At 37.1% G+C, this 15,220-nt stretch overlaps 1 protein-coding gene across 7 annotated transcripts in view; it reads right to left on the bottom strand.

Moving 5' to 3' along the window:
* Positions 1-15,220, bottom strand: part of LOC105481725 (sciellin) — a 111,961-nt gene that overhangs the window by 14,965 nt on the left and 81,776 nt on the right. For 3 of the 7 annotated variants that reach the window (XM_071081178.1, XM_071081179.1, XM_071081176.1), the window contains 2 exons: positions 15,131-15,190; positions 5,257-5,319 (listed from right to left, as the gene is read on the bottom strand). In XM_071081178.1, coding sequence (XP_070937279.1) covers positions 5,257-5,319; positions 15,131-15,190 — 123 coding nt within the window. The remainder of the gene's footprint in view (positions 1-5,256; positions 5,320-15,130; positions 15,191-15,220) is intronic. The other 4 variants (XM_071081181.1, XM_071081177.1, XM_071081183.1 and 1 more) reach the window with 3 other exon arrangements.

Genomic DNA, 15,220 nt, shown 5'->3' on the forward strand with positions numbered 1-15,220 from the left:
GTTAATTTTGGAATAAGTGCGATGTGCTGCTGAGAAGAATGCATACTCTGTTGATTCAGGGTGGAAAGTTCTGTAGATATCCATTAGGTCCGCTTGGTGCGGAGCTGAGTTCAATTCCTGGATATCCTTTTTAACTTTCTGTCTTGTTGATATGTCTAATGTTGACAGTGGGGTGTTAAAGTCTCCCATCATTATTGTGTGGAAGTCTAAGTCTCTTTGGAGGTCTCTAAGGACTTGCTTTATGAATCTGGGTGCTTCTGTATTGGGTGCATATATATTTAGGATAGTTAGCTCTTCTTGTTGAATTGATCCCTTTATCATTATGTAATGGCCTTCTTTGTCTCTTTTGAACTTTGTTGGTTTAAAGTCTGTTTTACACTGTTAGTGGGACTGTAAACTAGTTCAACCATTGTGGAAGACAGTGTGGCGATTCCTCAAGGATCTAGAACTAGAAATACCATTTGACCCAGCCATCCCATTACTGGGTATATACCCAAAGGATTATAAATCATGTTGCTATAAAGACACATGCAGACATATGTTTATTGCAGCACTATTCACAATAGCAAAGACTTGGAATCAACCCAAATGTCCATCAGTGACAGACTGGAGTAAGAAAATGTGGCACATATACACCATGGAATACTATGCAGTCATAAAAAAGGATGAGTTTGTGTCCTTTGTAGGGACATGGATGCAGCTAGAAACCATCATTCTCAGCAAACTATCACAAGGACAAAAAACCAAACACCGCATGTTCTCACTCATAGGTGGGAATTGAACAATGAGAACACTTGGACACGGGAAGGGGAACATCATACACTGGGTCCTGTCGTGGAGTGGGGGGAGGGGGGAGGGATAGCATTAGGAGATCTACCTAATGTAAATGACGAGTTAATGGGTACAGCACACCAACATGGCACATGTATACATATGTAACAAAGCTGCATGTTGTGCACAGGTACCCTAGACCTTAAAGTGTATATATATATATATATATATATATATATATATATATATATAAAGAATATCAAAAATCACCAGTTTGCAAAATCCACAAACAGGAGAGATAAGTGATTTGCCAACAGTACTGTTATGGACTGAGATGTATTCCCCAAAATTTATATGTTTAAGCCCTAACCTTCAACATGACTACATTTGGAGACAGGGTTAATAAGGAGGTAATAAAGGTCATCTGTGGTTCCACAGAACTGGAATCCTCATAAAAAGAGGAAGAGCTACCAGAGATGTCTTTTCTTCTGTGTACAGAGGAAAGGCCATGAGAGTACACAGTGAGAAGGTGGCCAGCTGCAAGCCAGGAAGAGAGGCCTCACCAAAACCAATCCTGATAGGATCTTGCTCTTGGGCTTCTAGCCTCCAGAGCTGTGAAAAAATAAATGTCCATTGTCTAAGCCACCCAGTCTGTGGTATTTTGTTAAGGCAGCCCACGCTGACTAATACTGGTATCTTTTCCCAGTTGTGTTTATAATGTGATTAATGACAATGACTTTGTGGAATATTTAATTTTTAGAACTGTGAACAAAAACCAAATGCTAGGTTTGTAATGTGGTACAACAAACTCTTTGATGGATTTTGCTCCTCATGTAGACTTTGAGGATGATAATTTAAACAAATAAACCATTATTTTGGAGTAACTTTAAATGCACAGAAAAATGGCAAAGATAACACGGAGAATCCCTGTACACCTTCACCCAGATTCCCTTAAGGTTAATATCTTATGTAATTATAACAGAGTTGTCAAACCTACAGAATTAATATTTGTACCATACTATGAACTAAACTACAGATTTTATTCATGTTTCACTGGTTTTTCCATTGGTGACTTTTTTCTGTTTCAGAATACAATCCAGGATACCATATCTACATATCCATCATGTCTCTTTGGCTGCCTAGGGTCTGTGATAGTCTGCCAAGTCTTTGTTTTTCATGGGATAGTAATAGATTTTATGACAGAAATGTTATCTTAACGACAATTAAGTTGTAAGACTAATTTTTTGTTATTTAGAACCATAGGAATAGAGTTGGGGAGACAACACTTTGGCAACCAACAAAACAGCCCATAGTGCCTTTTAAAATGCTACTGGGCCCCACATCCAGATATTTTAATTTAACTGGTTTGGAGTACAGCTTGGTCACTGGGAACCTTTAAAGCTTTCCAGTGAGTCCCTTATACAGTCAAGGTTGAGAATCACCGCCTTAGAGGTTGGGAAGTCCAACATCTTACTCAAAAGAACATTGATTCTCAAAGTGTAGTCCCTGGAATAGCGAGTGATTCAGATGTACCCAAAAGTTTGAGAACCAGTGTAATAGAAGAATCTCTGCCAAATTATTCCTCTCAAATGCCTTGAATAATCTTTGTAAAGGAGAATTCATGACTCATAGCATATGTCACTTGACGGCTTAATTGTTAGGAAGTTATCCTCCATTGAAACAAACTGCTGAATTGTAATTTCCAATCAATGGTCACAGTTTTGTTTCTTAATTAAGCAATGACTCTACAAATACAAACCCAAACATTGTATTGAATCTCATAGAATTCCAAATGGATTTACACTTGAGAAAATGTTCCCTGCAGTGGAAATTCACCTTGAAAATTTACCTAAAACCCTCATACACTGCGTATGAGAATATAAAATGATATGGCTGCTTTGAAAGCAGTCTAGCAGTTCCTCAAATGGTTAAACATAGAATTACTCTACAATCCATCAATTTCATGCGTGGTATATACCTAAGAGAAATAAAAACACATTTTCACACAAAAACTCATATACGAATGTTCATAGCAACATTATTCACAATAGTGAATTAAAACCCAATATTGAAATAATCCAAATGCCATCAGGTGATGAATAGATAAATAAAATTGTCTGACCACCTTATCATTATATGATTTGAAAAGTATTACAGTCCTTAAAATCTGTGAAATGGCTCTATGAAATTAATTTCACTCACAGTCACAAACCATTTAGTTTAGGGAAAGACTTTATCATTTAGAATTGAAATAAAAATACTTAAACTTATTCCTGTTGAGTCTCAGAAAAAAAAAAAAAAAAAACCCAAAACTAAAGCCTCAGAAGTAGCCTCAGAAACAAAAGTTTTTCCTTGACCTTCTCCTGCCCTCCTATCTCAGTCTCATTCTCCCGCAAGGATAGCCAAAGAAACTAGAATCCCTCTTCCCCAAGGCAAGTCATACAAACCAAAACCCCTTTTCCCCAAAGCCAGCCGTAAAACCTAAAATTATTACTCTACCTATCCCTTCACCTTTCTTTCTACGTAAAAACTGGCCATAAAGAAATTATCTGACATCCCTTGTTTGACTGTAGGTCATAAGACCCCCATTCCAGAATGATTCTGCCCCATGCCCAGAAGGAAGGAATGCATGCTCAAGAGGTTAAGAAGAATCCAGGGACACAGGCCTTGCTGGCTTTCCCCATTCAGTCTGTTGCCATTAGGTCATATTCTTTTTGTCCAATCATATTTCTTCATGGCTCTCTGTACTTTATTGAACCTAAGTATTAAATGGACAATTTCCCCTATATCTTTGGGTCTTCATTCTGAAGGCTCCCATCACAGGTTAAATAAATTTATATGCCTTTTCTCTAATTACTCTGCCTTTTGGGAGTTGATTTTTCAGCAAAGCTTCAGAGGGCAAACTGGAACTTTCCCCTTTGCTCCTACCTTCTTAACAAATCAGATTAGAAAACATATATTTGCTTGCGCATCCAATTATGATGTACAGTGAATACATTCATAAAATGAATCACGTCTCAGTTTAGCAGATTTTCCTGGGATGCTTATTTAGATTTTTAATTTGATTCATTAAAGTACCTGAAGAGGTAGAATAAGCTGAAGTTACAAAGTAGCCAAAACTGAGAGGCAACACAAAATTTTGGTTATCAAACAGAAGACGAGCAGAGAATAAGGAAGCCAATAGGTACAGGGAAGGACAGGAAAAAGATGGACAAAATCCAATACTCAGTGACTAGCTGAGTTGCATTAGTGACAACGAACTCTAGTTAATGTCCAAGGGTTCCAAACTTCTTTAGGTCAAGAATGAACAATATTCCAAGTGAGATCTTTCTGAGGCCTGGCAAAGCCACCATTCCTGCTCTTGAACTTCCATGAAATTCCATTTCCTCATTAATCCCTCTGATAAAATCCCATTTCATTAACAAGTCCAATGGAACTGGAACACTTCTTAAATTAAATGGGAAATTCCTTAATTATACTTAATAATTTACTTGTAATTTTTTTTACCCCAATCACTTTCAAATAATACTTGAATGAGATTAGTTTAAGTGTAAGCCCAGTCCTATTCCCAAAAGAATTCATGTATTTCCAGGATAAGCAGATTCTGCTGAAAATTTATCCTCCCTCATTCTCTCAAAGACTTTCTCAAGGTCACAAACAGAAGGAAGAAGATGATTTGGGGAATTAAAGGAATGGAAAGAAACTATCTACCTGTGGAATTCAGGAATCTTTTATAGACAATATGAAAAAGAAAAGCGAGCCAGCTCTTTTGCTAGCTTTTCCATTCTCTGCAGATGAAATCAACAATATCGTTTCTTTACATAAAAAAATTAATACAAAAGGCAACTGCACCTTATGAAACTGAAAATAGTAAGCTATTGTGTTTAGTATTCCCTCATATATAGGGGTAAGAATTGCTAAACATGGAAAAGTTAATTTTTCCTAAAGTATACAGTCTGTGACAAAAATGAAGTATAGCTCCTGTCCTAACCTTTCTTGTAATGGCCAATAAGGTGTCACAGTTTTAAAGCTATTATACCCTATGGTGTAAAGAAATTTCAAAATTAGCTCCTGTTTTGTGGCTGTGATAAATTCATGCATTCTTTTAGCACTAGGCATCCAGGGAAGAGATTCCCAGAGTGCTTTCTGCACTGCTGAGAGCTTACCAAGCAACAGTAAGTAAAAATAAATCTTCACAGCCCCAAAGAGCTTTGAATTTCCATGATGCCATTTATACTAAGCAATAGAACAGCAGGCCCTGAGTCAGAAATTCTACAGAATTAGAATTATGTTAATTTTTTCACTATTAGCTATTAAGCACCACATAAGTTTTTGTATCTGGATTATATATATATACACACACACACTATCCAAATTATATATTATATAATGTATAATATTATATATCTAATCTTCTAAGGCTATACAATATATGCAGATGCATATGGAATTCATTAGAAAAAAGTGAATTATAATAAACTTTACCTTACATTCTTGTTTTCAGAAACATAAGAATTTACTTCAATTAATTTTTCCAAGTTCTGGTCTCTAAGGAAAAAAAATATGTTATTTATATATACATGTATATATGATTTAGTTACAACATAATGACAGGAAATAAGAAAATACTGAAACATCTAAAAATCAGCACATAATCTTAGACACAGTCATTTGTGACCTATCAGGCTATGGGAGATTGAATATCTGACATTGAGCTATTTGATCCATACAACTCATGGATCGAACATGGAAGTATGGATTACATTGTGAAAGAGAAATAAAGAACTAACTTTTTGGAAGGTTTGGGAAATCTGATCTGAAAAGAAATCAATAATTTTTATTCACATTCAGTTCATTTTTCTTTTTTCATTGATGTATAATAGATGTACATAGTTTCGGGGTACATGTGATGATTTAATACATTCATATAATTTGTAAAGATCAAATCAGTGCACTTGGGCTATCTATCACCTTAAATATTTATCTTTTCTTTATGCTAGAATCATTCAACATTTTCTCATCTAGTTATTTGGAAATGCGTAATCAATAATTGTAAACTATAGTCATCCTACTGATCTAATACTACGTCTTATTTCTTTTATCAAACTGCATATTTCTACCCATTAATCAACTTCTTTTCAGCTAACATTTAATGAGTATTATCTCTGTGTCATTAAGTACTAACTGTGTTTTCACATGGATTATCTCATTCAGATCTCACAAAATCCTGCAGAACAGTATCTGGATCTCAGAAAGGCAAAGTTAGTTTTCCAAGGCCAATTAACTAATTTTCGGAAGAGTCAAGATTTGAGATGATGCCATCTGCCCACCTGAAATCAATTCTTAGATGTTTACCCAGAGACCTTATTTAGGCTTTGGGGATCACAGAAACAAGGGAAATCAACTCAAAATTTGAATAAATAATTCATTATGTGGGGGATAAATTGAGTGATTTGATTCTTATATCTTGGGCTGCATTAATGATTTGACACCCTTTCATGAGACACAGGATCCTCTGGTATGTTATTTATATATTAGGTATAACATTATTAGTTCTTTTTTTTTCTTTTTTCATGAGTTACGAAAAGTCTTTGTCATAGGGTAGGAGCACTGTTTAGAAGTCAAAACAATGAGGCCCAGTTTTTTCCTTACTTCTGTGAGCAAGTTAGCCAACCATTCTAAACTTCATGTTGCATATTAGTCTGTTTTCACGCTGCTATAAAGAACTGCCTGAGACTAGGTAATTTATGAAGAAAAGAGGCTTAATTGACTTACAGTTCCATATGGTTGAGGAAGCTCTAGGAAACTTACAAGGAGAAGTAAGTACCTTCCTCATAAGGCGGCAAGAGAGAGCGCCAGGGGGAACCAAAACTACTTTTACACCATCAGATCTCGTGGAAACTCACTGACTCTCATGAGAACAGCATGGGGGGAACTGTCCTCATGATCCAATCACCTCCCACTAGGTTCCTCCCTTGACATGTGGAGATTAGAATCTGAGATAATATTTGGGTGGGGACACAGAGCCAAACCATATCATTTGGTAAAGAAGGACACTAATGTCCAAACTCACACAATTGTGGTGAGAACGAGTAAGTTAATGTAAATAAAATTCATGGCACAATGATATGGTTTGGCTGCGTCCCCACCCAAATCTCACCTTGAATTGTAATAATCCCTATGTGTGAAGGGTGGAGCCAGGTGTAGATAATTGAATCATGGGAGTGGTTTTCTCCACACTGGTCTTGCGGTAGTGAACAAGTCCTAAGAGATCTGATGGTTTTTTAGATGGGAGTTCCCCTAAACAAGCTCTCTTGCCTGCCACCACGTAAGACATGCCTTTGCTCCTCCTTTGCCTTCCACCATGATTGTGAGACCTCCCCAGCCATGTGACACTGTGAGTCCATTAAACCACTTTTTATTTATAAATTACCCAGTCTCAGATACGTCTTTATTAGCAGCATGAGAACAGACTAATACACAAACAGTGACTACAGTTGTGGGTGAATTGAAAAAGCATAAAAAAAAAAAAGAAGTGCAGTGATCCTGCAGTTGGCACTATTGATTCCACATTTTGAGAGGCCACTTTCACATTTTTATTTCTGTCCTAAATTGTCACATCTTTGGAATTAACTCTGTTTTTAAAAATCTCCCCTCTCATGGTCCTAAATAGTCGGTTCAAATAAGGTTATTATACATGGAATCAGTATATACTCTCACTCACAAATATAGATAAAGATGCAAAATACGGTAAAACGTTCTCTTGTTTACGTGGGGTGAGATTTAATACTCTTTTTACGTAACATCCAAGCTGTCAATATTGGTATAATATGCAAATTCGGCAGCATTCCCTAGCCATACTTAAGCCTCACATGTAAAGCACTAACTGCATACTTTTGAAACTGTAGAAAATAGGGTAAATTACTTTTTAAGTGAGTTACAGTGGAACTATGCCAATTAATGTAGGTAAAAAGTACTAGGTTTCAGAAGTAGCTCGGAAGTATCAAATTATTGGCTCTGCAGTCCGAACGATGTAAAATTCAAAACTGAATTCTTCTACGTAACTGCAAGAACTGAGTAAGATAATCTACTATCCTAAATCCTGCAAACTGAGAAATAGTGACTAGAGTCTTTGGATTTGCCTAATCCTTGATGGTCTCTACTAATTACTAGAGCCATCTTCTTGGCATAAGGGGCCACTAAACTATTTTAACAACCTTAGCCATTAAGAGATCTTTCCCTTAATGTTTTAAGTAATACTTTATTAAATATTTGGGGATAGTGGAATAAAATTAAAGGGAGTATCATGGTATTCCATGATCCAGTTTCCTAGAAATGTCAAACTGGGATGGTGGGCAGTGGTAAATAGTGGAAGATCATCAGGAGGTGTGAATCTTGGGCAATTAGAACTTTGTTTCTCAAAGTGTTTCCCCCTCCAGTGCTAATGCTGGAGGAACTGAGTGCTAGTTTTATAGGGAAACTGGTGGCTTTCATTACAACTTGAGAGTAGGGTCATATTATTATGGCCTAATATGGCCTTGCACATAGTAGCTGCTCCATAATTTAATTTAATTCCACAAATTAATTCCATTTGTGGAATCAATTTAAATTATTAATTTAAATTATCTTTTCTTTTTTGGGGAAACCTCTTACAACCTTACCCAGCTCTGAGAAAAGATATTAAAGGAACCCCAAGGGAAAGTATTAGCCTAGACCATGAACCTTTAAGATTGTCTGGTCTGTCTATATCTAGGGACATAGTATCCACCAAATTCATGTGGAAAAAAGACCAGTAAAGCCAGTTATGGACATTTCACCTCCATCTCTGTCCATCACCCAGCACCTGCCTTACTTCACCCCTGAATGCACATATTATATTTATTTCCTTTTTGCACAGCTCCCAGTCCTGGCTTTGTTTCATTATCTTTGGAGCTTGTTCTGGGTTGAATTATATACTCCCCCAAATTCATATGTTGAAGTCCTAACCCCCAATACCTCAGAACATGACCTTATTTAGAGATAAGCATCCTTAGAGGTAATCAAGTTACAAATAGTGTCTCTAAGATGAAATTTGGACTCAGACACACACAGAGGGAAGACAAAGTGAAGACATAAAGTGAAGACAGTTTTCTGGCTGGGCGTGGCGGCTCACGCCTTTAATCCCAGCACTTTGGGAAGCTCAGGCAGGTGAATCATGAGGTCAGGGGTTCCAGACCAGCCTCACCAACATGGTGAAACCCCGTCTCTACTAAAAATACAAAAATTAGTTGAGCGTGGTGGCAGGTGCCTGTAATCCCAGCTACTCAGGTGGCTGAGGCAGGAGAATTGTGTGAACGGAGGAGGCGGAGGTTGCAGTGAGTCGAGATCGCACCATTGCACTCCAGTGTGGGTGACAGGGCTAGACTCCGTTTCAAAAAAAAAAAAAGTGAAGACAGTTTTCTACAAGCCAAGGAGAGAGGCCTGGCACAGATATTTCTCTTTTGGCCTGAGAAGGAGCCAGCCCTGTGGAAGGAACCAACCCTGCTGACAGCTTGATCTTGGACTTCTGCCCTCCAGAACTGTGAAACAACAAATATTTGTCTTTAAGCCACCCAGTCTGTGGTAGTTTGTTATGCAGCCCTAACAAATAAATACAGGTTTGCTTCTACCCTCACAATGTGATTACATGTATTTTCTCAGCCTTATGGTGGACATCCTCAACTCCTCCTGGCTTTGAACTCCTGGCTGCTATAGATACTGCCCACATGCTGCTCAACCTCTTTTGTACCTTAGTTTTCATGAGAGGGAGAAAGAATGGGTTTGGATCTGAGAAAGGAGAAGAAGCCAGAATCTTAAAAATCCAACAACTACGGACAGATAACTCAAAATTGCAACCTATGCATGCCTTCAAAGAAACACATTTCCAAAGAGGAAATACAGTTGCAAATCACCAAGTAAACTATATTATTATTTGTTTCATAACATTTTTCTTATTTTATTAAACACTACCACCTATCAGGTTTGGTAGAGTAATATTTATTTATTTAAGGCTAGTCAAGTGAAGCAGTGGAAGTGGAAAAGGAACAAAGAAATCTATAACTGGTGTGAGCAGTTAGGAGTAAACACCACTGCACTCAGAGCAGCCAAGATTTTACTCTGAATAATCTATACCAATATTTAATGCAAAATAGAAAGTTCCAGATGAAGAAAAGTACAAAATGTGTATTTACTTTGGCTATTCACTCTGATTGATGCCATCAGCTACATTTGAAGATCCAGTAAAAGAAGCACAGACTGCTCATAAGCTTTCCAAGTTAAAGGAGATAAAAATAAATTTTTGTTCTTTAATTAAGACCACATCAATTGCATGGTGACTTTTACACTTGGTATAAGATGAAGAACTGTGAGTCAAGTGTGAAAAATAGATTTTTATAGAAATGCAACCAAATGCTGCAGGGTTAAGCAGAGGCTTGATTCCAATCCCCTTTCATGGCAGTGGCATAGAAGGCAGGCAGACCTTAAAATATTATACGTTGATGGACAGGTGGAATTAATTCTAAGAAAATCACCAACTTTCTGTAGTTACAGAAAATTGTTGAAGAGCAAATTGTTACTGACTATTGCAACTAATAATGTTTTTTGTTTGTTATTTAGAGACTGGGGTCCAGCTCTGTCTCCCAGGCTCGAGTGTAATGGTGCTGTCATAGCTCACTGCAGCCTCGAACTCCTTGGCTCAAGCAATCTTCCCGTCTTAGCTTCCCAAGTAACTGGGACTACAGGTGCATGCCATCACACCCAGCTAAATTTTTTTTATTTTTGTAGAGACAGGGTCTCACCATGCTGTCCAAGCTGGTCTCAAACTCCTGGCCTCAAGCCATCACCTCACCTCAGCCTCCCAAAGTACTGGGATTACAGGTACCTGGCCTAATAATGTTTTTTAAATGTAGATTTCAGAATATTTGGGGAGAAATATGAGTTATCTATGACATAAAGCCACAGGACAATTTTTGAGTAATTTATCCATGTTATAATAATGTCATTTATTTTCTACTACCACATCAAAAACTATAAACTCTCTTACAAAGCAGGTGAAGGAAAAAAAATAAGAGATTCTGGAGACCCAGGAATTACGTCTTTTACTATACAACTTTTCCTGGGAGAAGCTCTGCATATGAGAAAGTTATTAGCCCACTCCTAACTGTTCTTCCTTTCTCATGTGGGTGTGGGAGGTATTTATTAATAGGCAGCAATATGTTTCTCACCATACAGCTCATTTAAATTGCTTTTGTAGAGTATCAAACATATTTACAAAATTAAGAGTCTTCATATAAAAAATGTACTATGGTATTCCTTTTATGCCAGGAACTAAATCTTAGGCATTAGGCGTAAGTTCAAAAGGAATATCTGTCTTTCTGAAAGGAATAGAGAATACAGTGAGAGAACTGGTATAATTCCTCAACTTATTGACATAGCAAAATGGGCCCAACTCTTTATATTTTTACATATTTTTATAATTCTTTTCAGTGAGGGAGTCTTAAAGATTTTGTATTAAAGAAATTAACAGGTCCATAGAGCAGTTAGGCAATTCAGGTATTTTAAATATAAAATGTGACCAAGAACTTCAGTGGCTCCAATTCACTATAGTTTATTGAGATTATGTCATGAGCAAAAGATAGTCATTGGCTCAAGCAAGGAGACCAGTCACAAGAAATCTGATTCTTTTCATTTGATTTCACTCATAGGGGCTCAGAATGTCACAGCTGGAAGGCTAGACTTTCTCTAAGTGGACTATCACAAGGCATTGATGAGGTTGAGATTTATCCTTTAATTCAGTATTTGCTAAATACTTAACATGTGCCAGGCATTGCATTATGCACTATGGATAAAGAAATAAACAAGGCAGACCCAGTAGTTACCCTTAAAGACCTTCTAGTCAAAAAGGGATGATTAAATAATAACTCTCTTGAAGAGACCAACATTATGGGACAGAAAAGACAGATCGAGAACATCTAGAAGAAGCATCTGATGCAGACGTGGTGGGTTAGAAGGGCTTCCCAGAGCCTGAGTGAGAGACACCTAAGCGGATACCTAAAGGATAGGTAGAAGTTAGCCAAGCAATAGCGATGAAGGAGGAGTGAGGAGTATGCAAGTTAGAGGGTTTGTGTGGGTGGGGTTTGCTTTTGGGTGGAGAATGATAATAGACTGGAGTGGGAAAGCCCATAGATGCCAGATCATGGTGGGCTTGGAGACCAGGTTAAGGAGGATCATGGCCATTATGCAATAGCAATGCGGAGCCACAGAAGGAGTTTAATCAGAATGACATGATCAGATTTGTGTCTTAGGAAAACCACTCTACAGGGTGGCAAATGGATTGAAGGGCAGAAGGGGAGATTGGCAGCAGAGGGGCAAGTTAGGAGGCTGAACAATAATCTGGACTACAGAACCAGTGGGTATGATGAACTGTCTTGGACCACTCCCTGAGATGAGGTGATGCATCCAAAGTGATTGATTGATTGATTATGGGGAATGAAACACCAGAAAGAGTCAAGGTTGTCCCCAAGTTTATGTTAACAGAAATATGGAAAATATGCAACAGGTAGTTAGGAAGGAACTCTTCTCTTTTTGGAATACTAAAAACTTGGGGATGTCTTAACAAATAGGAAATCCTTAAGAAGATGGAAGTATAATGCCACAAACAGTTAAGACTATTTTTTTTCTACTTTAGATGAAGGATGCCTTTTCTAACTGTAGAGACGGTGGTGTCACTAGATGCTTTTCAATATTCATTCAGGAGCAGATATTTAGCATTTTAATAATCAGTCTAACAACAGTTTATAGGCTACAGATAACTGAATATCTCTCTTTGATACTGGTTAATGAAAATGTGAAACTGTTACTACCAAAAGTCATGCAAATTCTTACTGACTAAATGAAAATTTTGTGCACATCTGTATTTTTTCCTAGAAGAAGTTCAAGGATGCCTGCTTACATTCTGATCAATGGCAGTAGTTTATTCAGCCCCTAACTATGAATTAAATATACAGCTGCTGGAAATGTCAGCAAAGTCAGATGAAAGAACTCTGATTCACGGCTGTTACACTATTAAATAATCAGTGCTTATGTCACATTGAATTGATGTAACAGTGCCTTGTGACTGTTCTTCCTACTGAGAGGCACTTTTAAAATGCTCTCCTTCATAGAGGGCAGAATGGATAGATTATAGATACGGGTGGCTGAACCAATTGAATGAAGTCGCTTTTTTCAAATAGATGGTTCAGTCTTTCCTGTTTGTCTGCTTTGTGATAATTCTTGAACATCCCAGCTGATTCTCATCATATCTGTCATACTACTAAAGAATAATTAGACATAGGTTAGGTTAGATTTGTGAATCAAGCCAACATCTTAAAACAACACGATAGCCAATATTTTTAAATTTTTTTTATAGTAATCATATCTGTATACGGAAAATGTCCTCTTTCTATGGATATTTGATTAGGAGTTGCTGAAATATAAACTACCGTTTTACCAAATTGGCCTCTTCTAATAAAACAACAGGCAAAAAACCCTTCTGAGAAAGTTACCGTTGTCAATAAAGCACAATTGTCAGAGGAACTGAGGGAGGAAAGAGGTGGAGGGAGGAGATGTGGGAGAGAAAGTCAGAGACTACGTTTTTCACTGTCAGTTATTACATAACGTGGTTATTAAACGTAACCACTTTCAACATGATTGGGAACTTCCTAAAACTGTTACTGATAAAAAGAAAAATCCACCCAACAAATGCCACTATAAAGAAAGGGTTCTACTTCGCAAAGATATTTCCGTACAATTCTCAGCAGCAGAGTCCACTGTTATTTCAGTTATTAGAAACTCCACATGCAGCAAGGTTTTCTTTCCTCCCTGTCATTTTTACAATAATCCTCCAGAATAAATATATCTGATCATTGTCCTTTAACTGTGTATGAGCAGCAGAGGATCATAGGGAATATGAAGAATGGAAAGAACAAGAGAGTCTGAGCTGATTTTACCACAGATCTTTTGTTTTCCCTCTAGGTAGTGACATCAGAAGTCCCTGAGTTTAAGTCCAGGGTGTATTTTCTTTCTTGAAAAGGTTATTTAGTACTTTTGAGCTCTAGTTTCTTCTTCTACAAAATAGGGTGCATGAATAGATTTCTCATGGGATTGTTGTGAAGATTAAATGTATGTGAACTGCCAGTCATATCCTAGGTGCTCAAAACAGCAAGAACAAAATATGATACTCAGATAGAAAACAAACTAGGAGATGTAAGAGTTAGGCCAATCATGAATTACACTTTCCTGTTTCTCCTAATGGGTTCAAAGTACTTTATCATATGTTAATTTCTTTTTGTCATTTTAGAATATTGGACTACTATTTCCAGCAATGTATTTATTATAATATAATTTCAGGTCAGTAGAGCAATTTGGACTTCTGATACAGTGCACTCTTTTGCATTGTCTATTACTTTATTACAGGTTAATAAAGCAGTTTATGTGAAATATATCAAATAACAAATTATAAGATATCATAAGAATGTAAAATGGAAGTTTATGGTTAAAATCTGTAATATTTTGTGGGCCCACACTAGCTGTGGATCTAGGATTTTGAAGACCATGAATATTCTTTCCAATGTTCTACAGACATGCATTCTAATGTTTTACAGACATCCACAGAAACCATTAGTTTGGTTCAACTTCTTCAAAATATCTTTTTTCCTTATTTAATTGTATTCATTTCTTTCATTTCAGTCCTAAAACTCTATTTTCTGTAGACAACAAACATTAAGTTGTTTTAGTGCAAATAAGAAGCCCAGAACTAATTCCAAAATAGTGCAATTGATTCCAGAAGAGTGTGATATGTTTCCTTGTTGACAGGAGTCACATGGGATGGATCGTAAATGTATCCTCATTTAACACACCAAAGAAAACTTAAAGTCTTCAAAAGAAAGGCAGGAAGGAAGAAAGGAGAAAAGAAGAAAACAAAAAAAGGATAGGAAGAAGTGGTTGATGCCTGTAATCCCAGCAATTTACGAGGCTGAGGCAGGATTGCCTGAGCCCAGAAATTTGAGACCACCCTAGGCAACTAGTAAGACCCCATCTCTAAAAAAATTTTTTAAAATTTGCTGCCAGTTACTCAGGAGGCTGAGGCAGGAGGACCACCTGAACTCAGGATTTTGATGCTGCAGTGAGCTACGATTGTGCTACTGTGCCCCCACCTGGGTGATAGAATGAAATGGAAGGAAGGAAGGAAAGAAAGAAAAAAGGGAGGAAGAGAGGAAGGGAGGGAAGCAGGGAGGCAAGGAGGGAGGAAGAATTTCCTACCCTAGAAACTTGTAAACATGTCAAGATAGTCAAGGTCATTTACCGATTAGTGTTTCTAAGAGCTGAAGGTTTCACTTTGATAAGATTGTCCAAGTCTTGGCTGCTTAAAAGAGGGAGAGAAAAAAGTTCAGAT

The sequence above is a fragment of the Macaca nemestrina genome, chromosome 16 (genome assembly GCF_043159975.1).
Source record: "Macaca nemestrina isolate mMacNem1 chromosome 16, mMacNem.hap1, whole genome shotgun sequence".
Lineage (NCBI taxonomy): Eukaryota > Metazoa > Chordata > Mammalia > Primates > Cercopithecidae > Macaca > Macaca nemestrina.